The following is a 24,203-nucleotide window of genomic DNA, read 5'->3' as shown; positions in this document are numbered from 1 at the left end:
TAGGGTTGCATGAGAGAATCACTTCTAGAACCTTCAACCTACTCTAATACCAAGTGGAAACCACTATCTGATGATTCGATCAAGCTTCTTGTGAAAGGAAGAGGAGAAAGCTGCAGATTTCATCAATAGAAAGAGAAAGATAAGGAAGGAGAAAAAGGTCAACTAGGATTGTGTATCATAACCCTAGCCGCCAGCCCCTCATTCAATTTATATTTAACTTAAATATGAGATATTACAAAGATGCCCTTAGTAAGGCGGCAACTCAAACTAAAATGGTTACAACCCTTTTAAAAATAAAAACTAATGGGCCCAAGGCCCAACAACTTTTTAATTTAAAGGAAAATAAACTAAACACAAATCGGCCCACTCAACAACACAAATCGGTGGCCCCACTCAACATTTTGCTAGTATAAATTTTAGTTGGTTTTTTATTGTGTAGGCTGGTCAACAAATGCAGGCTAAGGCACAAGGGGTTGATGATGTTGTCAAGGATGCCACCAGGATGAATAAGTGAAAAATTTTTGCTTCATAGATGTTTATTTGGCTTTTGATTTCTTGTACATTATATAATAAAATACAGTTATCCATGTAACCTTACTCTCTCTCTCTCTCTCTCTCTCTCTCTCTCTCTCTCTCTCTCTTTTCTCTCTCTCTCTCTCTCTCTCTCTCTCTCTATATATATATTAATATATATATATATATATATATATATATATATATATGCCCAAGGACCAAAAATAGAAATCCAACCTATGTAAGAGAACTGCTGACTTGGACAGTTTAACCGTTAAAATGTTTAACCCGGTTAACGATTCTTGAATTGCTTTCAAACTTATTCTAAATTTTTTATTATTTTAAAATAGAAATTAGAAAATAAAAATTGAGAAAAGAAACTTTCATATGTCATAATCTTGTTAGATTATTCCCAATGACCAAAATTAGTTAGGGTTTTTAATTTTTCCATTTTGATTTTGAGTTTTCTTATTTTTGTGATTCTTTTTATGTTGTAACAGAAAAAAATTACAACTCCAATGAAGAAATCAAAAAATCACTACAAGAGATGAGAGATTAAACATCGATCTTATACTAAAAGTTGAGATACACCAATGAAGCAAGCAATCTGGGATTTGAGAGATATTTAGAGAGATAAGAAAGATGTAAGAAGATGGCAAGTAGTGCTATAGTGGTGGTGATGATAAACATGGAGATAACCGTTGCCAATGGTTTTTTTCCTTAGGGCAAAACGGTTTTGCAACAACCGGTGAACATGGTGACAACCACCTTCAGCAACACTTCCTTCTCTTCTACTACTTCTTCTTCTTCCTCTTTCTTTTTTCTCACTTCTCAGCTTTAACCAACCGTCTCCCTCTCAAAATCCCATACTTCCTCTCATAATAATGTATATATGCAGTAGACTTCAACCTAATCATAATAATCTAGCAGTCAAAACAAAAAGTTACATTATATTTTATATCTTACCGAATTGACTTTCTCAAATTGGACAGTTGAGCCGTTGATCCAAAATCCAGAAGCCAAAGCTGTTCTATATTCAGGTTGGTTTTTAAAACCTTGATTTTAGTTAAAATAAAGTTCTACAGTCTTATTCATATTTTTAATAGTAGTGTCAATACTAATTATAGATGTTTTCAATTTTTTTTGTATTTTTTGTGTGAAAAAATAATTCTGATATATAATACTTAATTTTTGTTTAATATGATAAGTACATGATATTATACATGTACCTAAATGCTTTTTTTTTTGCAAAATTTATGCATTTTTTACATTTTTGTATTTTTATAGTTTATTAGTTTTTATTATTTATTTATGACATTAAAGGTTAGCACATTTAACCTGAAAGTTGAACTATTTATTATAATTTTTACATTTTATTTTTGGTCATTTATAAATTATGTATTTCATTTTCATTATCAATAAAAATAATTCTTGTTTATTACACTAATTTTTTTTTTTAATTTAATCAATAAAAATATAGTAAATGTGCCTATTCTTTCTATCTTCTTTTGTAAATTTCTATTTTAAAATTTTTATTACCTAACTATGACTTCATAGGTTGATCAAATTGATTTGGATGGTTGAATTGCTTAGCCACCAATTGGATAAAGAATGGTTTTGTTTTTGAGTCAGTTTTAAAATATATGGGTTTATATTGCTAAAAGTATTAACATAGATCTAATTAGTAGCATTTATTAGTGAAAAATAATTTAAAATATAGGATTTAATAAGAGAAAATAAGATTTAATACCATAAGTATAAGACTTAATAAGAGGGGATTAAATGAGGTGGAGAATAATAATTGAATTTACATTTTCAACACTTACATTTAGAGATGAATTAAATACACAAATATGACCACTAAAGTAGCCATTAAATACACAAATATGACCTTTCCAACTTTGGTGCCAATCAGGAAACCAAATATTCAATTCAAGAATAGAGAAGGGTACAAGACGTAAACCTCCGTTGATGTTTCTCCTAAAAATTGAAATATCTTTTCTCTTTTCAAATTGGACTGATACCTCCCCTATTGGATTAGGGTGCAATTTGGGTCGGCCTAGCCCAAGCCCAAACGGATCCAATCTGAAATTTTACATAGGCTGGGTTTCTATTTTTGGTCCTTGGGGAGAGAGAAATAGATATATATATATATATATATATATATATATATATATAGAGAGAGAGAGAGAGAGAGAGAGAGAGAGAGAGAGAGAGAAGAGTAAGGTTACGTGGATAACTGCATTTTATTATATAATGTAATAAAAATACAAGAAATCAAAAGCCAAAAAAAAAACATCTATGAAGCAAAAACTTTCCACTTGTTCATCCCGATGGCATCCTTGACAGCATCAGCGGCCCCTTGTGCCTTAGCCTGCATTTGTTGACCAATAGAACTTCTTGGCATGAAATGAACTTCTTGGCATGACTCCTTGGTTGATTCATAGGCATTTCTTGCCTTGTCCGTCATCTGATCTGCTTTGGTCTACAAGGAGAAAACTTAAATTTGATCAAGAATGGAAACCCATGGCCAAACTATGTCCCATGCATGCATGCATATATCTATACACATGATGAATTGGAGTATATAATGAACCTATATATAGGAGGATATTGCTCACCTGAGCTTGGCCCTTAGATTCACCAGCATGGAAGCTCACTTTCTGAGAGTTGTCTACAACCATATTTTTTCCCTTTTTGCCTCTCTATAGAGAACTTACAACACAGATATTACTCAAGACAGGCTTGTGATGAATGATGAAAAAACGAAATAATGGCAAGGGAATTTAGTCTTTATGATGAAGCCCTTGAGAGACATATGCCATGTTATTGCGACATTAATTAATTAGGTTGTTAGACATTTACGACTTGAAATACACACAGAAGCTTTGTTTGTGACTGAAAACTCGTTCAATTCAAAACTTGAGTGTGTCGTGTTGTTGGTGGGACTTTACCTATATAATGAATGAAAGGATATCAAAGCTTGAGTGAAGCGTTGCAAAAGACTCTTGGCAAGCAGTGATATGAGATGGTTTCACCAAGGAAACTCTGAACACAGTTTCAACAGGAGATTAATTAGTGATGTTTGGACTTATCCTCTTACACAGTTTGTTATTAGTTAGTAATAACAAAGTATCTTATACATTTTGGATACTTTCATCTGAAAAGAAGAGGCAACCACAATGAAGGGGAGTGTGGCCCTCTAGTCGGCTATGGGGGAGGGCTATGCGAGTGCGATGCATTGAGAGAAAGAGAAAATAAGTTGGCGTAGATTACTACACTTTATTATATAATGTAATATAAATACAAGTCCTCAAAAGCCAAAATAGCTTTCATGAATAACCAAGAACTTTTCACTTGTTCATCCCCGTGGCATCCTTAATAGCATCAGTGGCCCCTTGTGCCTTGGCTTGCATTTGCTGACCAGCCTACAAAATAAAAAACCAATTAAAATTTATATTGGAAAAAAAGATTGTTTTCATTATTAGCATTGCTAGAACAAGAATTTCTTTTGCTTGGGAAATTAAATGAACCTCTTGGCATGAATCCTTGGCTGATTCATAGGCATTGCTTGCCTTGTCCATCATTTGATCTGCCTTAGCCTACAAGGAGAAAACTGTCATCAGTACCCATGTAATCTATCATCATCACACATTCAGCCATTGCATCAAACTTAAATCTAATCAAGAATCAAAACCCATGGCCACATTATGCTCCCCATGCATGCATATATTGATATGCATGAATTAACTAGAGTATATAATGATCCTATACAGAGGAGGATATTGCTCACCTGAGCTTGGCCCTTGGCTTCGCCAGCATGGAAGTTTGCTTTCTCAGAATTATCAGCCATCTTTTCTTCCTTTGGCCTCTCTTGGAAATTCACAACACAGGTATTAGGAAAAACGGATTCGTGATGAATGACGAAGAAACCTAGCAATGGTGAGGGTATTTATAGCCTTTGTCATGAAGCCCTTAGAAGATATGTGCCATGTTGGTAGGTGGACATTATTTAGATTATCACACGTTTTCGTCTTCAAGTACAAATAAGTGCTTTATTTGTGCCTGAAAACTTGCTCAACCCAATATATATGGTTCAAAATTTTGACTTTTGACATGTCCATAGCTTTTTACACCCATATTTTTTTTAGGGTAAATTGTTGAAACCTCAAGTAGATCCCCTTTGGTAAAACTTTCTAATAATAGGCATTAAAATGTCCAAAATATCAATACAATCACTCTTAACAAAAATGTTTATTTTCCAAATTTTTTCTTCATCATATGAATTACTACACCAAACCCTTCCGATCTCTTTTCTGAAATTGATTTATTTATGGTGAATCTTTTGAATTGTAAAATTATTAACCAATTAATAATCTCTCTAGCTCTCTTTCCCTCTCCCTCCGGTAGTTCTTTCTTTCGGACAGTTTTCTCTCTCTAGCAGCTCTCTCTCCCTCTCTCTCTCTCTTCAGTGGCATTTCTAACTAGGGTTTCTTGTGATTAAAGTAGGGGTGTCAATTGGACTGGATTTGGTCCAATCCAATCTAGTCTAATGTGAGTTCATTACAAATAGATCAGGTCCAATCCAATCCAATGAATATTTTGGAATATTTTTGGATTGGTCCAAGTCAATGTCTGGACCGTCCAATCTATCCAAATTTGTTTCAATTTAGATTAATTCTAACCCAAACCTGGTCCATTGACACCTTTATTCTTATTTTCTGACAATGGATCAGATATTGGCTTGATTCAGCCCAATCCAATATAAATTCATTACAGATGAATCAGGTCCAATCCAATCCAATAAATACTTTGGACCATTAAGTCTGGACTGATCCAATTCAATGTCTTATTGGCCTGTTCAATCTGTCCAAGTTGATTTTGATATGAATGGGTTCCAATCCAAAATGTCCGTTGACACTCCTAATTAAAAATATCGATTGTCAACATATGATTTTGTTGAGCAAGTAACAACTAGGTTTTAGTTGTTTGTGATGATGTTATCTGCATGCCCCTATACTTTTGAATCCCACAATGTGGAGAACATTCTCTTGCTGAAGACTGGTCTAGTATGGGGATTTACTTGGGCATCTTTTTCTTTGAATCTCATAGGTAGATAATAATAATAATCAATACTTGATGTTTCTTGCACTGAAGTTGCGTCTTCTATCTTCAGCATTTCAATTGTTAGAAAAGCTTGTCACCGTAGAGTGTAGGCATAAAAAATCTACAAAAGAACTTCTAGCCTTTCTTAATCATGGAGAAGGAAGGAATTTTTCACACTCAACAATGGTTTAGAAAACCGAACCGGATCAGATGATTGGACCGGTTGACCCAAAAACCAGTCAGGCAACTGGTTCTATTTCACCCTAAAGCCATTTTTAGGATGAAAACTGTTAACTTGATCAATGACCCGCTAACCCGGGCGATTGAACCATCAATCTGGACAATAGTTTTTGGTTGCTTTTGATTTTGATTTTTGATTTTTGATTTTTGATTTTGTTTAAATCAGAACAAACCATTTGTTCGAATCAGATGATCAATTTATTTGACCCAAAAACCAATGGTCAAAATGATTCCATATCGGGTTCGACTTAAGAAAAAGGGTGAATTACAAAGACCCCATTGTACTATGGGGTCTGTGACAAAGACCCCCTGTACTTTGTTTTGGGACAAAGACCCCTGTACTTTGTTTTGCAACAAAGACCCCCTTGTACTATAACGTGGACAAAGACCCCTTCGGTTAGCTTTTCATTGAAATCCGCGTAACAATATTTTTTAATTCCTATACTACCCTTTAAGAAAAACACTATTCATCTTCCATGATCTCACGATACAGGAACAGGAGGGCGGTATTCCTTTACGTTTTCTCTCTCTCCCTCTCTCTCTCCCGCGATCTCTCTTCTTCCCCTTCCCCTTAGAAAGGAACTCCGTAGAAAGCAACGACAACATCAACTTCAGGAATCAAAACTGAACTTGCAATTGAGAGAACACCGCCCATGCAAAATCCTGTCACACCTACCTTCTGTGAACCATTGCCTTGAGCCAATTAACTGAAGCACGAATATCCTTAACAACACCTTGTCAATCAAGAACATCCATTAAATGTTGTGCTTCTTCAACATCTAAACCAACCTTTCCATGATACAAATCTGGGATGAGTGCTTTAAAACCAGGATTCATCTGCAAATTTTCAAAGCATGGTTCTTGACCTCATAATCAACCCCCACCACTCTTGCAACACCACTATGACAGGAGCACCTTCTTTGCCCACTACATAAGCATCAAATGTAATATCGTCTCCCTGAATCTGAATTTTCTTCAATTCAGAGGTCGCAGAACCCGCCATCGAGCGGATTTGGAATCGACAACGAGAAGAAGATGAAGTAAAGAGTGGTGTGGGCCCTCGGACTATGATGGAGGCGGTTGCTGCTGGTGCTAGATCTGATGAAGGAGGTGAGCCCAGTTCGGTGTCACCTGCTGATGTGCTGAAGTAGCTCGATCGTTGCCCGGACGAGTCTGTGCTTTACGTTTGTTTTGGTAGTCAGGTAATGCTGTCGAAACGACAGCTGAGGCCTTGGGTGTCGGGCTGGAATGAAGTGGAGTCAGATTTATTTGTACTGTTAAAGATGACGATGTCGGGACGGGAAGCGGACAATCACGAGGTTATCGTTAAGGAGATCAAAGATCGGGTGGCGGGGAGAGGTTTGATCATAAGGGGATGGGCCCCACAAGTCCCAATACCGAACCATGGAGCCGTGGGCGGGTTCCTGACTCACTACGGGTGGAACTCGGTGGTGGAAGGGATTACGGCTAGGGTGGAGAGAAGTTGACCAGTTAGTGAATGTCGAGTTGCTAACGATTGAGAAGTTTAAGTTGCAAATCCTTTTCTTGTCTTCCTTTTCTAACTTTTCTCAGCTTAGCTCAGGCGATGGAAGAGAGAAGACCAAGGATAATCTAAAGAAAGGGGAAGGGAAAGAAGAGAGATCCGAAGAGAGAGGGAGAGAGATGTGAAGAAATACCGCCGCTATGTATCCTGAGGAGATGAACAGTATTTTATTTAACATGACAAAATACAGACAAAATTTTTAAATATTTTGTCACAAAACAAAATACAGGGGCGTCATTGTCATAGACCCCATAGTATAGGGGGGTCTTTGTAATTTATCTCATAAATAAAATTCAAATAATGAAAATTTTTAAATATTTTACATATTATTTAAATATTTAAATAACAAAATATTTAACATGACAAAATTTTAAATAGTTAAAATAACAAAATTATGTAATAAATTTAAAACAAATCTTAAAAGTAGAAAAATAATTATAATAGAATTCATAATATTCATATTAATAATAATTTAATATTTTGCAAAATTAATAACGAATTATGTAATAATAGTACAGTTATAATTTTATGGATTATTAGATTTAATAAATAATTAATATTTTAAGAATTTAAATAACAATGTTATTTCAATAACTAAATAACAATATTAGTAGAATATTTCAGAAATTTTAGGAAAATTTATTACATTTGATAGATTTTGGAAAACCATTACAAAAATTATGTAATTTTCATTGCAAATTATTGAAAATTATTAAAGATAAATGACTATGGGAAATGGAAAATTATAATTTGAACAAATAATTACACAAATTATTAAGATAAATTAGTATAATATTAGAAAAAGAAAATTATTGGTTAGTTTATATTAGAAATTATATGATAAATTAGTATAAAGACAATTTAGTGTACTTTTAGAAATTTACCATATGGTTGATACTCAATATCCTTTTGATCATTTCTATCATCAAATTGAATATTGGGGGTTGATGGGGACAATGTTTTCAAAACTGGATCAAACCAGATGGCTAGACTAGAAAAATTGGGAACCAGACACCATTTCACATCAAAACCGCTTTTTGTCTAAAAATCGTTTATTTGGTTAGCGAATCGCTGACCTAGGTGGCCGAACCGTCAACTTGAACAACAGTTTTTTGCCTTTTTTTGTTTTTCTAATTTTTTTTTTGTTAGAGCGGGTCATCCATTCGGACCGAACAATCAAACCGTTCGACCCCAAAGCAGTTCCCTATGCGGTCCAATTTTAAAAACCTTGGATGGAGAGTGGGTACCTTGCCTTGAGCTTGGCTTGGTGTGCGGCATGGTTTGGCCCAAGGCCTGGCCCATGAACCAGCTTGACCCTTAGCACGACACGGGCCCGTGCATGTTTGAGCCATGGGCCCTGTCGAACCGACCCCCCAAATTATCCTAGAGGAGGGAGGCACGGATCGGGATGCCTCGTGGGCCAATATGGCACAACTTGCACTTTGTGCGGGCCACATGTGGATCGTGTCGTGCGACCCAACATGACCCAATTTACACCTCTACTTGAATCCACCCAATACTGGGGATAGGGTAGGGAAATTCGATGATTGTCCATCATTGATAAGGAGTGGGGTGCTTTGCCCCTAAACTCGCTCGACATTGAGGAGTGGTTACCTTGCCTTGAACGTGTGACACTGGGGACGGAGCGAGGATGGGGTAGAGTGTGTTGACTATGGGGCGAGAAAAGGGATAGGGTGTCCTGCCTTGAACCCACCCTGTTGTCATTCCTATATAATTGTTAATTATTAGTGGAATTAATAAAAATGTTAACTTTTATAATTATTTTTATTTATTTAAAATTAATCAAAATTTCATTTAAAAAGAATAAAAATTATTAAAATTACTACATATTATTAATAAAACTAAATTTATTAGCATATTCAATTAACAATAATTATTTTTTATAAATCAACATTAAATGAAAAATAAAATTATTAAATCTTTCAAATTTTCCCATGCATCATATGGATCTGTGTGTATATAATCAATTTTTTTGAATTTCAATGTGCCACGTAACCAGGGCGATTCAGGACCACCCTAGTGATTTTTCAAGAAATCCCTCATTTCTCGAATTCTAAGGGTAATTATTACATAAACGTTTTTATTTTTTTATTTTTGAGAAACACCATTGCTAAATACGATTTTTTTGCCAATTCCATTTTTTTGCTGATGTGGTGCACGTGACACATCAGCAGAAATGAATCGGCCCTGAAACGCAGCATGATGCCAAACTCCTACTTAGTGGCCACAATGCAAAACAGGGAACAGGGGCCATTTTACAATTAATGGGTTTTTACGGTGGAAAAGAGCGGATGTCAGTCGTCGGAACAACGCCGGCAACCAATAGTTTTAGCAAAATCGATCCATTTAGACTTTCATGGTCAGTGGTCATTAATGGTCTTCGGTAAAAATGATCCCCTGTCTTTAATGGTTTGGGGTAATCGAAAAACATACCTTGGATTTTGTAATGGGGATGAAGGGATGCCTGGAAGAAACCGGTGCTCCGTCCCTGTTTTTTGAATCTCCATGATCAAGTTGTGAGTTAAGCTTCAAATCAGACCCTGAATCTCCACAATGAAGCTATAAGTCAAGCTCTAAATGTCCATGACTGTTAGTCGTTGTTCTGCTCCTATTTTTTAATGTTAAACTTGAATTGAAGGGAAAAACGTTTTAACTGATTGACGTTATATTGGAAAATACAGAGGGTAAAATGATGCTACTGTGATTGAGTTGAAATTGGAAAGTTTTGAAAAAACAGATAGGAAAAGAGTAGTCGTGGTTTATCCCTATATCACGACTACTTGTAATCGTCGTAGAGTCGTGATTGATTGAACGACACCTCTGCAATGTCAATGGATGAACGTGAGTTAATTACGTTGAATTAAAAAATAAAAAAATCAAAATTTAAAAAACTAGAAAGGGAATTTTAGAGCAAAGTGCGATATATACGCGGAGTGCCCATTGGTGCTAGATTGGGTTATAGGGAAAGGGACCTGTGAGACGTACGACTCAAGTCTCGTCCAACTATGGCCCCGATTCCTACTACAGGAACGTCACCCCAATTCTTATTTTATTTTAATTTCTTCTAATCACCCCCACACAAAGAGGATCAGAGTGTCAGCCAACTACTAATGGAGAGATCAATGGCCTGCTGCTGCCCTCTTTCACTGGACAAACACCACCTCCACCTATACTGGTGCCTATTTGCTTACTCACCAAAAGTACCTACCAGCCCTATTGGTTGAGTAAAAAAAGTCTAATAAAATAAATTAGAAAATGGTAGTTTGAACATTTAAAAAACTTTAAATAGTTAAATACGAATCTTTTTCGAAGTTAATTGATGGAATGCCAACGGACGGGTCTTTGTCTAATGACCAAAGTTCAAGGGGGTCTTTTTCACTGACCCTATAATACAGGGGGTCCTTGTAATTTACCCAATTAGAATTGCCTAATTCAATTAGAATTGGATCCATTTGCACCCCTACTAATTAATTAGTATATCTGCTCTGTGTGAAGTATGGTTTTCCCTTCCTAGAATAGTCGGAGCTGATAGTTTAGAAGATTAGCCTAAACATGTATACTAAGAACTAGAAGTCTATAATTGCTTGTTAACAATACATTTTGCTTAACTAGTAAGTGTGCATGTCCTTTACATGTGACAATTTTAGATGATGATGATAGTAATGCTATGTTTTCAAATTTCTAACAATATTTTTATATTTTTTGTGTATAAAAATAATTCGCATTTATTACACCTATTTTTGTTTAATATGATGAATATTTAATATTAGAGATGTACCCAAAATGATTTTACAAAATTTATTCATTTTGTAACTTTTTTGTGTTTTTATCTTTTTTCTATTTTTTATTATTTAATTATAACATCAAGAGTTAACTTAACTTAAAAGGATTTGACCTAGTACCAAATATAAGAACAACTTCACTTTTGAGTTAGCTTTGAAATGTTCACAGGCTATTTGCCTTTAGGAACAATGTTGGCCATTAGGTACCCATGATTTCTTGAATTAGTTGTTTTCTTAACCTTTATAATGAATAATTCAAGTAAATTTACTTTAAAATTTTAGATGATATCTCTAATTAATTCGAATAATGGCTAGATTTATAGAACATTAAGGTTACATAACAAAAATAATATTTTTTCCAACTTTGGTGCCATCAGGGAACTACATATTGAATTCAAGGAGGGAGAATACATGACTCGATTCGAAAGATAGATGTTTTGTTAATTAAGAGATTAATGCCAAACGTTCTTGATCCAAGAGTTGTTTCCCTTCCATCAATTTTCCACTTTATATGTTGCTGTACAAACACAATATTGGAGTTTCAAGTACTCAACCAATGAATCATCAAATTCGACAAATCAGGATAATTTTGATTTTGAGGCGAAACCATGTCAAGTGAACTTGATACTTTATTGAATATTGAACTTTCCAAGAGACCCCCATGAATTAATGGATGACTATTTAATGGCCATTTCAAATTTATTGAATATTGAACTTTTCAAAAAAACAAAAAAGAAAAGAAAACATCGAATATTGAACTTTCTAAGAAAAACTAAATTCAGGGTCCATTTGGTCTATTCAGGTTCCAGTTGTTTGATTAGGAAGAATTGGAATCCCATTCCCATTCATAGAGGAATGGCATTCCCCATTTGAGAGAATGGTTATTCTCTCCCCCTCCCTTGGAAATGGGAATCCATTCTAACTAATTCCAATCCATTCTGATTCTTGTTTGAACCAAATAGGTGAAAGGATTAGACCATTCATGGATTTTGATTCCAATTCCAACTATGAATCAAATGGACCCTTACGAGATTAATTCCGAGTTAATTTGTAATTAATGGCCCACTTTGCCTAAAAGAATGTGACCCATGAGTCAATTAATGAAGTGAAAATCTTTATGATGGATCTTTTATTTGTATTAGAAAATTAAATTATAGAGGTTGTTTGCTTTAGTATATATGGATCTAGCATCATTTAAAGTAAGCAATATTTTTAAAAGTGGAGGTCATAACTCTTACTTATATTTTACTAGAAAGCATGCATGTGAAAATTCTAGGTGATGATAATTATAGTAATAATGTATCCAAAAATTTCTATAAGTATGTATTTTTTATTTTTTATTTTTATAGTTTTTTGTTTTTTATTATTAACCAGATGCAAATTGAAAAATCCAAATCTGATTACGTAAAGACCTCAACCAAATATGTGATAATCAAATCAAGTTGTGAAGTTTGAAATATCACTAACAAGCCTATTTTCTTGGCTAGATTCTTCTTTTTGTAATGTTTTGTCTTTTTGGTTTATCTTTTTTTTTTTTTGGTTCATTTATCAAAGAAATGTAAGATTTAAACAGATGGAAATGAATGAGGTGAAAACTGAAAAATAGAAATTCAATTTATAATTTAAATCTCACAATTAAATAATGATTAAATTAAAAAATAAGTATTTTAGTCAAAAGAAAGTTCTACAATTTTATTCATATTTTTAATAGTAGTGTAAATATAGAATTATAGATGTGTTCAATTTTTCTATAATTTTTTTGTATTTCAGTGTGAAAACAATTATGATATATCACACTTGCTTTTTATTTAATATGATAATTATTTAATAGGGAAAATTCACAATTAGTACCATGTACTTTGGGTCTAGTTCCATTTTGGTCCCTGAACTTTAAAATACGACAATTCAGTACCTGAACTTTCAAAACGTGACAATCTAGTACCTATTGTTAACTAGTTGTTAACCAGCTGTTAAGTGGCATTTGAAAAAGACACAGATGCCCTTCAAGTGTCATTTAATTTTGTTTATCAACCATCTAAACGTTGACAGAAAATTAGCAGTCCCAAATCTTTGCCTCTTCCATTCAAGAAAGTTGGGATCACATTTGAGTGGGGATTCTGGTGATCCCAATTTTCTTGAATAGAAGAGGCAAGGATTTGGGACTATTAATTTTTTGTCAATGTTTGGATGGTTGATAAAGAAAGTTATATGACACTTGAAGGGCATTTGTGTCTTTTTCAAATGCCACTTAACGACGGTTAACAATAAGTTAACAGTAGGTATTGGATTGTCATGCTTTGAAAGTTCAGATATTGAATTGTCGCATTTTAAAGTTTAGGGACCAAAGTGGCACTAGGCTTAAAGTATAGGGCACTTACTACTCAGGAATTTTCTCTATGTAATATTATACATGTGCCTGGATGTTTTTTGAAAAATTTATGTATTTTTCTTATTTTTATGTTTTAATAATTTTTATTATTTATTCATAACACTAAATGTTAACACATTTGACCCAAAAATTGAATTATTGATCTTTGCCAAATAGTAAAATAATTTCACTTTTGGTTGGTTCTAAATTATGTATTTCAATTTCATTATCGATAAAAATTATTCTTGTTTAGTACACTTTTTTAATTTGATTAACAAAAAGTATTATAAACATATCTAATTTTTCTACATTTTTGTAAACTTCTATATTTATTTCTATTTTATTTTTTTTATTACCTAACTATGATTTCATAGGTTGATCAATTTGATTCAGATGGTTGAATTGCTTAGCCACCACTTAGATAAAGAATGGTTTTGTTTTTTAGTCAATTTTAAAATATAGGCTTTTATATTGTTAAAAATATTGACATAGATATAATTATTACCATTTATTAGTACAAAAATAACTTAAATATAGGATTTCATAAGAGAAAATGGGAGTTAATACCTTAAATATAAGACTTAATGAGAGGGGATTAAAAGATGTGAAAAGTAATAATCGGCGTTTCATTTTCAACTATGGGCATTTTATTAGCCATTAAGGCTGACATTAAAGTTGTAATGTAATAAAATAATTTTTATATCCTTTTTCAAACAAAGAAATTGAGGGTAATTTTATTTCAAAAAATCTTTCACTTTGCATCGACACTTTTATATATAGTATAAATATAGATATTTTGAGAGTGGAAGTAACCACGTTTTGGATACTTTCGTCTAAAAGAAAATGCTACCACAGTGAAGTAGAGAGGCCTTTTAGTCTATTGGGGTCATGTGATGCATGGGCTAGTAGTGTTAAAAGATAACTATGTTCTATAGGGGAGTGATTACATTCATTATTAGGAAACTACATTGGTTGTAGGTGAGTATAAATAGCCCAGTCTTTTATTTTTTAACTTTTTAAATTAAAAAACCATAAAGAATTCTTTGTGAGAAGGAGAGAGAGAGGGAGATTAAGCTGACGTGGATAGCTACATTTTATTATATAATGTAATATAAATACAAGAACTCAAAAGCCATAACAACATCCATGAAGCAAGATCTTTTCACTTGTTCATCCCAGTGGCATCCTTGACAGCATCGGTAGCCCCTTGTGCCTTAGCCTGCATTTGCTGACCAGCCTATACATAATAAAAAACCAATTAAAATTTATATTGGCAAAAAAAATTGTTTGCATTGTTAGCATTGCTAGAACAAGAATTTGTTTTGCTTGGGAAATGAAATGAACCTCTTGGCATGATTCCTTGGCTGATTCATAGGCATTGCTTGCCTTGTCCATCAATTGATCTGCCTTGGCCTGTAAGGAAAAACTTAAATCTAATCAAGAATGGACACCCATGACCACATTATGTTTTATGCATGCATGCATATATCGATACACATGATGAATTGGAGTATATAATGAACCTATATATAGGAGGATATTCCTCACCTGAGCTTGGCCTTTGGTTTCACCAGCATGGAAGTTCGCTTTTTGAGAATTGTCAGCCATCTTTTCTCTCTTTTGGCCTCTCTAAGAACTCACAAGTCACAACACAGATATAACTCAAAAGGGGCTTGTGATGAATGATGAAGAAACGAAGTAATAGTGAGGGAATTTATAGTCTTTGTCATGAAGCCCTTGGAAGACATGTGCCATGTTGTTGGAACATTAATTAAGTTATTCATTTCTATCTTGAAATACATGTAGAAGCTTTGTTTGTGCCTAAAAACTCGTTCAATTCAAATATGTGGTCAAAAATCAAATATTAAATAACTATGGTTTATTTTCTAAAACTCCCATTTGATTTTCTATAATCTATCTGATAACCATATATAAAAATGAGAATGGTAAATTATCTTATCGTCAAAACACCCTGATTTTTTTCAATATTGTCCTCATTAGTTTTGTTATTTGGAGAATAACAATAGAATTACTTAAGGTTTCAAATTTTTGACAAGATACACCTAATACGTGGTGTACCGTATCATTTCTTTCAAATTCTAATACAAGATATGGTGGAAAATCTATGGTATCATCTTTTCCCACCTTATCAGACCCATATCAGGTTGTACCAGAGGTGTATCAAGCGTATCGACCAATACACTACGAAAAAGATATTGACAAAAAAATGAGAAAAAATAAAATCTTTCCCTTGAAACAAACCTTTTTTCACCCCCAAATGACTCTAAAACTCCAAATCTCATTTATAAAGTGCTAGATATGCAAAAAAACACGCAAGTAGATTTGAAAATTATTACAAAAATAGGTACATTTTTTTTTTTTAATTTTGCGTAATATCTTATGATTTTTTCCATGAAATATTGAAAATATTTAAATTTATGTTGATCTAAATTAAATATGTTCAAAATCACTTTTAAGTATTATGAGTACATTTATGAAAATTTTATAAAGAGATTTGAAAAAAAATATATAAAAAACAAAAAACTGAAAATGTATTTTTTATCTTCCTAGAAAGACTTATTATATTTTAGATCCATGAATTATCTATAATATCCATAGATCAATTGTAATTTCTTTTTCAATATTTTTTTTAATTTTTATACTTTTAGAATTAAAAATCATTAATAATTAATTATATTTTATGATTTAATCACAAGGATTGATTATATTATATATCTATGGATGATCTATCATATCCATAGAGGAATTGAAAATTCTTCTTCAATAATTGCTTTTTTTAATATGTTATATAATGTTTATTTATTTTTATTTTTATAAATTTTGAAAATAAAAATAAATAATAATTGTTTAATAAGAAATAATTATTAATTATATTTGCATTCAAAAATTTTGCAAATACATGTTTTATGGTTAGATAGCATAGTTGGGTTTTCCCATCCCTTAAAACTTAAGAATTATAATTTATAAATTATAATTAAGCATATGATTTTTAAAATAGAATTATAATTGACTATGATGTATTTCTTCATAAACCATTAAAATATATTAATTTAATATATGTATACCTCATTGAGGCCTTATATTTAGTTTTATTGATGTGTTTTTATGATTTATTGAAGTATTTATAGCGTTTCCATGAATAGATCTATGTGTATTTTAATTTTTCTCCAATACACATGTGTATCCAAGGTGTATCCCAATACATCTCTTAAAATTGTTGTTTCAATACACTTGGCATTTCCAATACTTTGAACCTTGAAATTAATGAAGTGATGAGCAAATTGAAGTCATTGGACACTTGTCACATATAAAAATTTAAATATAAAAGGCAAAGTGTTCATACAGAGAGAGAGAGAGAATAAGATGCAACGACATAGGAAAGAGAGAAGGAGGTCAGGTTTACGACTAAGGGAAGATCAAGCAAAGAAGAAAGATGGGAAGAGATGGTTATCCATGGTTGAGAGACCCTCACCGTCATCATCATCGAAAGAAGTGTGTCAACCAACCTCAATCCCTGCCGTTGTTCTACCTCCCTAAGGGCTTTTATTGAAATTTGCTACTACTATGGACAAAGTTTTCTTTCTTCCTTCCTTCCTTATTGATACACTGACCTCACTCGGAGCTCTTTCTTGTAGCATACACCATATCTTGAAGACTATATTAGAGGTAGGGTATCTACCTCATTGTGGACATACAATTCTTTCTCTTGATATGTTCCATTATTTTTTGGTTTTCCTAAGGTGTTCATATTTATATGTCTTTATTTCTTTGTTGTTAAATCTTCGACTCTTATACTAGCTCTTAGTTGAAATGACTCTATATACAATCAATTGATATAATCATTGAACTGCTCCACAATTTGAAAATATGTGTTGCTTGATGGATGGGATATTGAAAATTTGCTAATCTGTATCTCTGTTGCTGTGTGAATAAGTACTAGTGATTGTTGGATGCTTATTTCTTTTTCTTAGGTAGTATTTTAATTCATAGTTAAATAAGAGGGTTTGCATGTTTGGAAATGATAATTTAAGGATTTGAGGTTTTATTCTTTCTTAGTTCTAATGTATGAGATTATATTTTTGTTATTTGTTGTTTGTATGGAGTATTTGATGCATCTTTAGCTACAATTAGGCTCCAGATCAAGTTTGTCACTATATTTCAAGAATGGGAAATGGCATTTCACTCTCCCATTTCCGTCGTGATTGTATTTCTGCTTCCAAGAATGCACTTTTGCCTTTTTGTTTCACCTACTTATTATTTATGCTCTTACTTGTTGATTATTAGCACTGGAGTGCTTCCAATATACTTCAGCTTTGATGCACAAAATGTGAGAGCTATTGCTTAAATTGCTTTCTCTTAGGTGATGAAGCCTTGTAGCTAATCCTAATTTTCCTTCATACATATGTAGATTGACACTTGACTGATCGATGGCCAAAGGAGATGGCAAGGAGAAGGTTCAAACACTATTAGATATCAAAAGAAGAGACTATGATATACACTTCCTATATATCAAAAACAAGGGAGTAGGGTTTAGGGTTTTTAGGGTTTATGGTTTTAGGGATTAGGGTGTGGGTTTATGGTTTTTAAGGTTTAGGGTGTAGGGTTATGGTTTTTAGAGTTTAGGGTTCAAAGTTTTAGGGTCTTGGCATTTTAGTGTTTAGGGATTTAGGACTTTAAGGTTTAGGGTTTAGGATTTAGTGTTTTATACCTTTAGGATTTAGGGTTTTAACATTGTAGGTTTAGGGTTTGGTGTTTTAGTTTTTGGGGTTCAGGATTTAAAGGTTTTGCATTAGGGTTTAGGGTTTTGGATTTAGGGTATAGCACTTAGCATTTAAGGTCTAGGTTTTAAGGCTTTAGCTTTATTGGGCTTAGGCTTTATGGTTTTAGGTTTATAGGGCTTAGGGTTTATGGATTTTGTTTTAGAGTTTAGGGTTTAGGATTTTAGACTTAAAAGGTTTAAGGTTTAGGGCTTAGCATTTTATGGATTATCATTTTAGGGTTTAGGGTTTTAGCATTTTAACATTTAGGGTTTAGGATATATATATACTGGCTTGGTTTTGGTGTAGGTCATAAAAGTTAATTTGATTATATACTATATAATTTATATCCTTTCTCTTTACTTGGACATATGCATAGCACGTGTCATTACACTAGTCTATATAATCTATATCCATATAGTATAACTATATTTTATATCTATAATTGTTAGCACTCGATTTTTGTTCAGTTAACCCCATTTCACCCCAAATCCCCAATCAAGCCTTTCTGATCCTTCCAAAATACCCCCAAACCCAAAATTTTCAACTTTTAGCCCAAAAAACCCCCAATCCTAAGTGGCCAATTCGGCAGCAGGTGCTGCAGCTCTCTTTGCTTTCCTCTGGCGCCAGTCGTCTTTCAGCCGGTGGCCTCTCCGACTCTCCCCTAGTGTCTTGTCTCTCTATTCTCTGTGAGTGTCTGAGTATATCTCTCTTAAGGTCCATGAGACAAGCAATGTGTTTCTTTCTTTGAGGCTGAACCAATGCGGTTTTAAAGACCCCCTGTACTTTGTTTTGTGACAAAGATCCTCTTCAGCCTTCCGTTGAAATACATTGTAATATTTTTTAATCCCCAAACTATCCTTCTAATAACTATTCAGAGAAGACTTTGAAGTCCTCCCTCTCTCTCTCCCCCCAATCTCTCTTCTTCCCCTTCCCCTTTCTTCTTCTTGATGTCAACAGGGCCTATGGGTCGGACGGAGCAACCGCCCTCCACTTTGCTGCTGCAGGAGGATCTGCTTCCTCTAATGGGATTGTCAAGCTTTTGCTTGATGCTTCGGCTGACGCTAACCTTGTTGATGCTAATGGTAATCGACCTGGGGACTTGGTTCCTCCAGTTTTGAAGTCGTGCAATTCGAGGAAGAAAACAATAGAGATGATGTTGAAGGGCGGCAGTTGCACAGGAGAAGGATGGATTTCTCCCGATCTAACTATGAACCAAACGGAGGAACAATCAGAGCAGTTGTTGATGCCACAGGCCTTGAAAGATCCTAGTGAGAGAAAGGAATATCCATTTGATCCCTCGCTTCCCGATATTAAGAATGGGATCTATGGGACAGATGAATTCAGGATGCACACATCCAAGGTGAAGTTAAAGATTTATCTTTGATTAATCCGCTTCTTCTCAAGGTATAAACTTTCCTTTGAATTTCTTGTCTTGTTTTTTATTAGATTATTTCATCGGTCGATCTTTATTTCTCGTCTTAACGTTTCTCTTTATTCTCCTCGTGTCTAGTCTCATAAGAATCCGTCTTTTCGAGCCTATTTCTTGCTTTCTCCTCCCACACGGCCACACCCCGTTCTGCGTTCCCCCACCTAACTTTTGTTTTCAATGCAAGTAGAGTAGAGAGATCCAAAGTCGCTATCAATGGAGCATAACTTCTTCTCTCTGGTCAAATATACAGAGCACCGTCAGCTAAACTAAAAAGTTCCCGAAGCCATCATCGATGAGGCATAGAAATAATTCGTCGGAAGCGAATGCTACTGACAAGCCAAAAGTTGTTCGAATTTCTTTTATCGATGCCGACGCGACGGACTCGTCTAGCGACGAAGATGAGTTGTTTGGCCGTCACATAGTGAAGAGGTACGTCAACGAGATCAGTATTGAATCTTGCTCTACAGATAACGATAATGCTAATGGTGGTTGGAGAAGTAAATCCGTTCGGAGCGGGCGGAAAAAATCAGTGGGAGGAGAAAATATTCAGTCTAACCGGCGCCCCTTAAATCTCTCTTCATCAAACGGCGAGAAGTTCCGCAGAGTACGGCAACGACCATGGGGAAAATGGGCTGCTGAGATTCGAGACCCCGCACGAGGTGTACGCTTGTAGCTAGGAACCTACGACACTGCCGAGGAAGCAGCCAAGGTAAATGACAATGCAGCGATTCAGTTGAGGGGACCAGATGCAATGACGAACTTCACTACTCCGCCAAAAGCTAAGCAGGAGATACAAGTACCAACCAGTTCTGGCTACGATTCCTTCTATTGCTACCTCTGCTACTGTGACATCTTCTTCTCTCTCTCTCCAAAGGAAATCGAGAAGAAGAAAGGGGAACGGAAGAAGAGAGAAGACTTTGGAAATCCGCTGTTGTTCGTGTATCTGAGATCGGGGAAGATGAATAGTGTCTTTTTCGAATAATTATTTCAAGAGTAGTATGGAGATTAAAAAATATTGCAACCGCCGATTTCAAAGGAAGGGGTCTTTGTCTCACGGTCATAATAAAGGGGGTCTTTGTCCAAAACAAAGTACATGGGGGTTTTATTCTCACAGACCCCATAGTACGGGGGTCTTTGTAATTTTACCCTTTCTTTTTTTTCTTCTTTCAATAAATGTGTAGCTACTGCTTGAACCATACACCTTGGAAAATAGTGGAACATCATAATTTGACTTTCACGAGGTAAGTTAATAACAAAATGACGAAAGCAGGAAAGGCCAAAGAAATAGCAGTCATGTTGAGACTTCATGTTCAGATTGGTGAAAGGTGGGGGGAGTCCAGGATTCTTCTACTCTCAGGACATTGGATCAGAATCTGAAGAAATTCGACTTGGGCTTTAGAGTTTTAATTCTAGGGTGTTACAAAACTCACTAAACCCATTTCAGGGTAGGCTTTTGCAGGCCTATTTCTGGCTTTAGATCCTTGGGTGGGCGGCCTTTACATCAGTCCGAGGTAGAGCTCTGCACCCACCCGTCCCAGTGAAAGTTGCAATAGCTGGCAGCTGTCGATATGCACTTTTTAGTTGGAGCCAAGCTATGGCAACACTCTTTCATCCCTGTTCTCTGTTCCACTAAAATCATAGCAGACTTTTTTCCATCCCCCTGCTGCTACAAATTACTATAGCTGGCCTTCTCTTAGGACCTCCATCTCCCTTGAGGTGCCCTGAGTACTAGGTCGAGGTCAACCTTATCAGCAAAACTTCAATTTACTCCATGGTTTCTGAGTGTCACTACAGCTCAGGTTGTTTGTTTTGAGAGCAAATTTCAGATGCAAGCTTATGTTTAAATATTTCAATGTTTCAATCTGAAATTTAATTAATACCAATGGTTGTCCAGTCTTTTTATCCCATTTTGGATTAGGGCGACCTGTGGGAAACAAGTAGACAACCCATGCCCAATCGAATTGTTTTGTGTGGGGGTGTTGTTGCTGATTTTAGTTGGGTCTCTTAAGGTTATGGCTTGCTGAACATTGGATGTGTCGGGCCTACTCCGCTGTTTTGGTGATCATCAGCCGACACCATGTGACACATTGGCATATAAACTTGCTTTCTCAAAGGTGTGGGTCAGGCCTAGGGAGATGGGATGGTAAGGCTAGTCCTACTAGATTCAGCTCCATTTACTGCAAATCCTTTTAAAGGTCTGTCTTTGTGAAGTTAATAGATTAGTGGTTGCTGCCGGTAAGTATGTTTGGGTGACATTTAAAGTGGGCAGGTTTGTCAATTAGTAAGGTTGTTGGGTTCTCATAACAAACAAAAAATAATAATGAAACAAAATAAAGAAAAGGAGGGAGAGAAGAGAAATGCTTGAATAGAGTTACCGCTTTCGAATAAATAGGTTCTTGCTGTGATGAACCTTCTAGTCTTTAAGTGTTTGTTTTGATTAGCATGTGCTTTACATTGACTATCATATTGCTATCATTTATGCTCTGTTTTTAGATTACTGATCATTGCTATGAGAAATGGCATGTTTCATTTATATGTTGATGCATGAGCATTTGTGCATGGGCTTTCAAATATGTTGATGCCATTTATATGTGAGAAATGGCATCTAAAAATATCATCCTTATATTTTTAAAACCCACTCTCCTATTAGGAGAGAGTGCGTACACTTGGGCCATTGGGACAAGGCACCCAATCAATGAGGCCGGTGGAAAGCTCTCAACCAGCCACCAATCTGAGAAGCCCCTATGGATGGAGGTTTAAAGACTGGTGGCCTTTCAAATATGATTTAGACGTCACACCCCGAGCCCATGCACATCACCTATGTGCTAACCTAGACTCTAGGGTCAGCCAACTTGTGTGTGATACATTTGCATGATCTATCTTAGAGGGCCCTATTAGGAGTGAAAAAAAAAATCAAAGAAGAGGTAAATCCAAAAAAAAATCCAAAATACAAAAAAGGAGAAAAGATAAAAGTTGAAAAAAAAAACAAAAAAAAAGAGATGAAAACTACAGAAAATTATAAAAATGGGAAAATCTGAAATAAAAAAAAGAGTTGAAGAAAATCCAAAGGATAAAGAATGGAAAATTTAAAAATCAGAAAAAAAAAAAGAAAAGAAAAATCCAAAATAGGAAAAAAAAAAGAGAACCCAAAATCCAATAAAAATGGAAGAAAAGTCAAAATACAAAAAATGGGGGAAATCCAAAATACAAACAAAAAAGGAAAAAATACAAAAATAGAAAATCAAATAAAAGGAAAATTCCAAAATCAATAAAAAAGGATAGAAATATCCAAAAGCAACAAAAAAGGAAAAAATACAAAATACAAAAAAAGAGTAAATGCAAAAAATGGGAATATATAAAATAAAAATGGGGATATATAAAATAAAAAAGGAAAAATACAAAATCAAGAAAAATCCAAAATAAAAAGGGGGAAACCAAAATACAAAAAAGGGGGGAATATCTAAAGTAAAAAAAAAAAGGGAAAATCTAAAAACCAAAAAAAAAAAGGAAAAGAAGAAAAAAGGATAGAAAAAAAGAGAAAAAAAGAGGTGGGATGATGTATGAATGCTTTAACTAAGCTATTCTTTTCTCAATATATCATTGGGAACCCTAAACTAGTAGCCCATTGTGCAGTGACTCGTGCCATGGTGCAAGAGTCCTTCCCAAATGATCTTATTAACACCTCTTAGCTAGTAAACTTTACTACCTTTTCTCAGTAGAGCCTTGGGTGTTGGCCTCAACCTCTTATTTTGAACTACGTCCAGCCTGATCCCTTTCAAAGGGGTACGTAGAGTAGCCCATCTCATGGGTCTGGTCACTTTCATAAATACAATATTGTTTCCCCCCATTTCTCCTTCCCTTGTTTGAGATGCTTACTTATAAGAAAGTGATTAGTCCATTCAGGATTGTCTATTTGCAGAAGAAGGCAGAAACTGCCTCCTCTTAAAGTCTCAAAAGCATGCCTGAGGAAAGTTAGTTGTTGATTAAGATCTCTATAGTTGAACGTCTTGTTGACTTCCCAATCTAAGCCATCCTCCTTGTCCAAACTGGAGTAGAATTGTAGTTGCCAAAGCATAGTACATTTCCCTTGAGTAATGCCTGAGCTGGCAAAGAACAAAGGTACCATCCTCACCTAGTGCTTTGTCAATTAATCAAGGAAATGACTGCAAGCCATCCTTGGTTGTTTCTCTTTCCTCAACGATCCCTTGAATTCACAAAAGTCGTTAATTAACCAATCGGGCTTATATATTAGACCTTTTTTCGGCAAACTAGTCAAATCCATAGGATGCACTTCATGGGTCATCAAGGGGCTAAAAAAAAAAAAAGCAAAAGAACAAAAAAGAAACAAAAAAAGGGGAGAGAGAGAGAGAAGAAGAAGAAGAAGAAGAAGAATGCCCAAGGGGGCTTTGCTCGACATACT

At 34.6% G+C, this 24,203-nt stretch overlaps 2 protein-coding genes and 1 pseudogene across 2 annotated transcripts; 1 reads left to right on the top strand and 2 right to left on the bottom strand.

The window, feature by feature from the left end:
- Window positions 1-3,597: 3,597 nt before the first annotated feature.
- Window positions 3,598-4,535, bottom strand: LOC148877572 (uncharacterized). Its single transcript, XM_088942168.1, has 3 exons — window positions 4,307-4,535; window positions 4,047-4,115; window positions 3,598-3,941 (listed from the first exon to the last, which is right to left on the bottom strand). Exons 1-3 carry the CDS (start codon window positions 4,364-4,366, stop codon window positions 3,867-3,869), a joined length of 204 nt encoding a protein of 67 aa, XP_088798294.1. The 5' UTR covers window positions 4,367-4,535; the 3' UTR covers window positions 3,598-3,866.
- Window positions 4,536-14,642: 10,107 nt separating this feature from the next.
- Window positions 14,643-15,342, bottom strand: LOC148877571 (uncharacterized). The gene is made up of 3 exons (XM_088942167.1): window positions 15,122-15,342; window positions 14,918-14,986; window positions 14,643-14,810 (listed from the first exon to the last, which is right to left on the bottom strand). The coding sequence occupies exons 1-3, from the start codon at window positions 15,179-15,181 to the stop codon at window positions 14,736-14,738; spliced, it is 204 nt and encodes a 67-aa protein (XP_088798293.1). The 5' UTR covers window positions 15,182-15,342; the 3' UTR covers window positions 14,643-14,735.
- A 4,654-nt stretch (window positions 15,343-19,996) lies between these two features.
- LOC148877570 (ethylene-responsive transcription factor CRF4-like) lies at window positions 19,997-20,877 on the top strand (annotated as a pseudogene).
- Window positions 20,878-24,203: the final 3,326 nt, after the last annotated feature.

The sequence above is a fragment of the Nelumbo lutea genome, chromosome 1, assembly GCF_056320005.1.
Source record: "Nelumbo lutea isolate HS-2025 chromosome 1, American lotus-T2T, whole genome shotgun sequence".
In the NCBI taxonomy this organism is placed as follows: Eukaryota; Viridiplantae; Streptophyta; class Magnoliopsida; order Proteales; family Nelumbonaceae; genus Nelumbo; species Nelumbo lutea.
The sequence above is the reverse complement of the archived record's forward strand: the minus strand, read 5'-3'. Positions and strand labels throughout refer to the sequence as shown.

Coding starts and splice junctions, on each gene's coding strand:
- LOC148877571 (XM_088942167.1), bottom strand. CDS start 15,181: ATGGCTGACAATTCTCAAAAAGCGAACTTCCATGCTGGTGAAACCAAA. Junction 14,987..15,121: donor AAACCAAAGGCCAAGCTCAG/GTGAGGAATATC, acceptor TTTTCCTTACAG/GCCAAGGCAGATCAATTGAT. Junction 14,811..14,917: donor CCAAGGAATCATGCCAAGAG/GTTCATTTCATT, acceptor TATTATGTATAG/GCTGGTCAGCAAATGCAGGC.
- LOC148877572 (XM_088942168.1), bottom strand. CDS start 4,366: ATGGCTGATAATTCTGAGAAAGCAAACTTCCATGCTGGCGAAGCCAAG. Junction 4,116..4,306: donor AAGCCAAGGGCCAAGCTCAG/GTGAGCAATATC, acceptor TTCTCCTTGTAG/GCTAAGGCAGATCAAATGAT. Junction 3,942..4,046: donor CCAAGGATTCATGCCAAGAG/GTTCATTTAATT, acceptor TTTATTTTGTAG/GCTGGTCAGCAAATGCAAGC.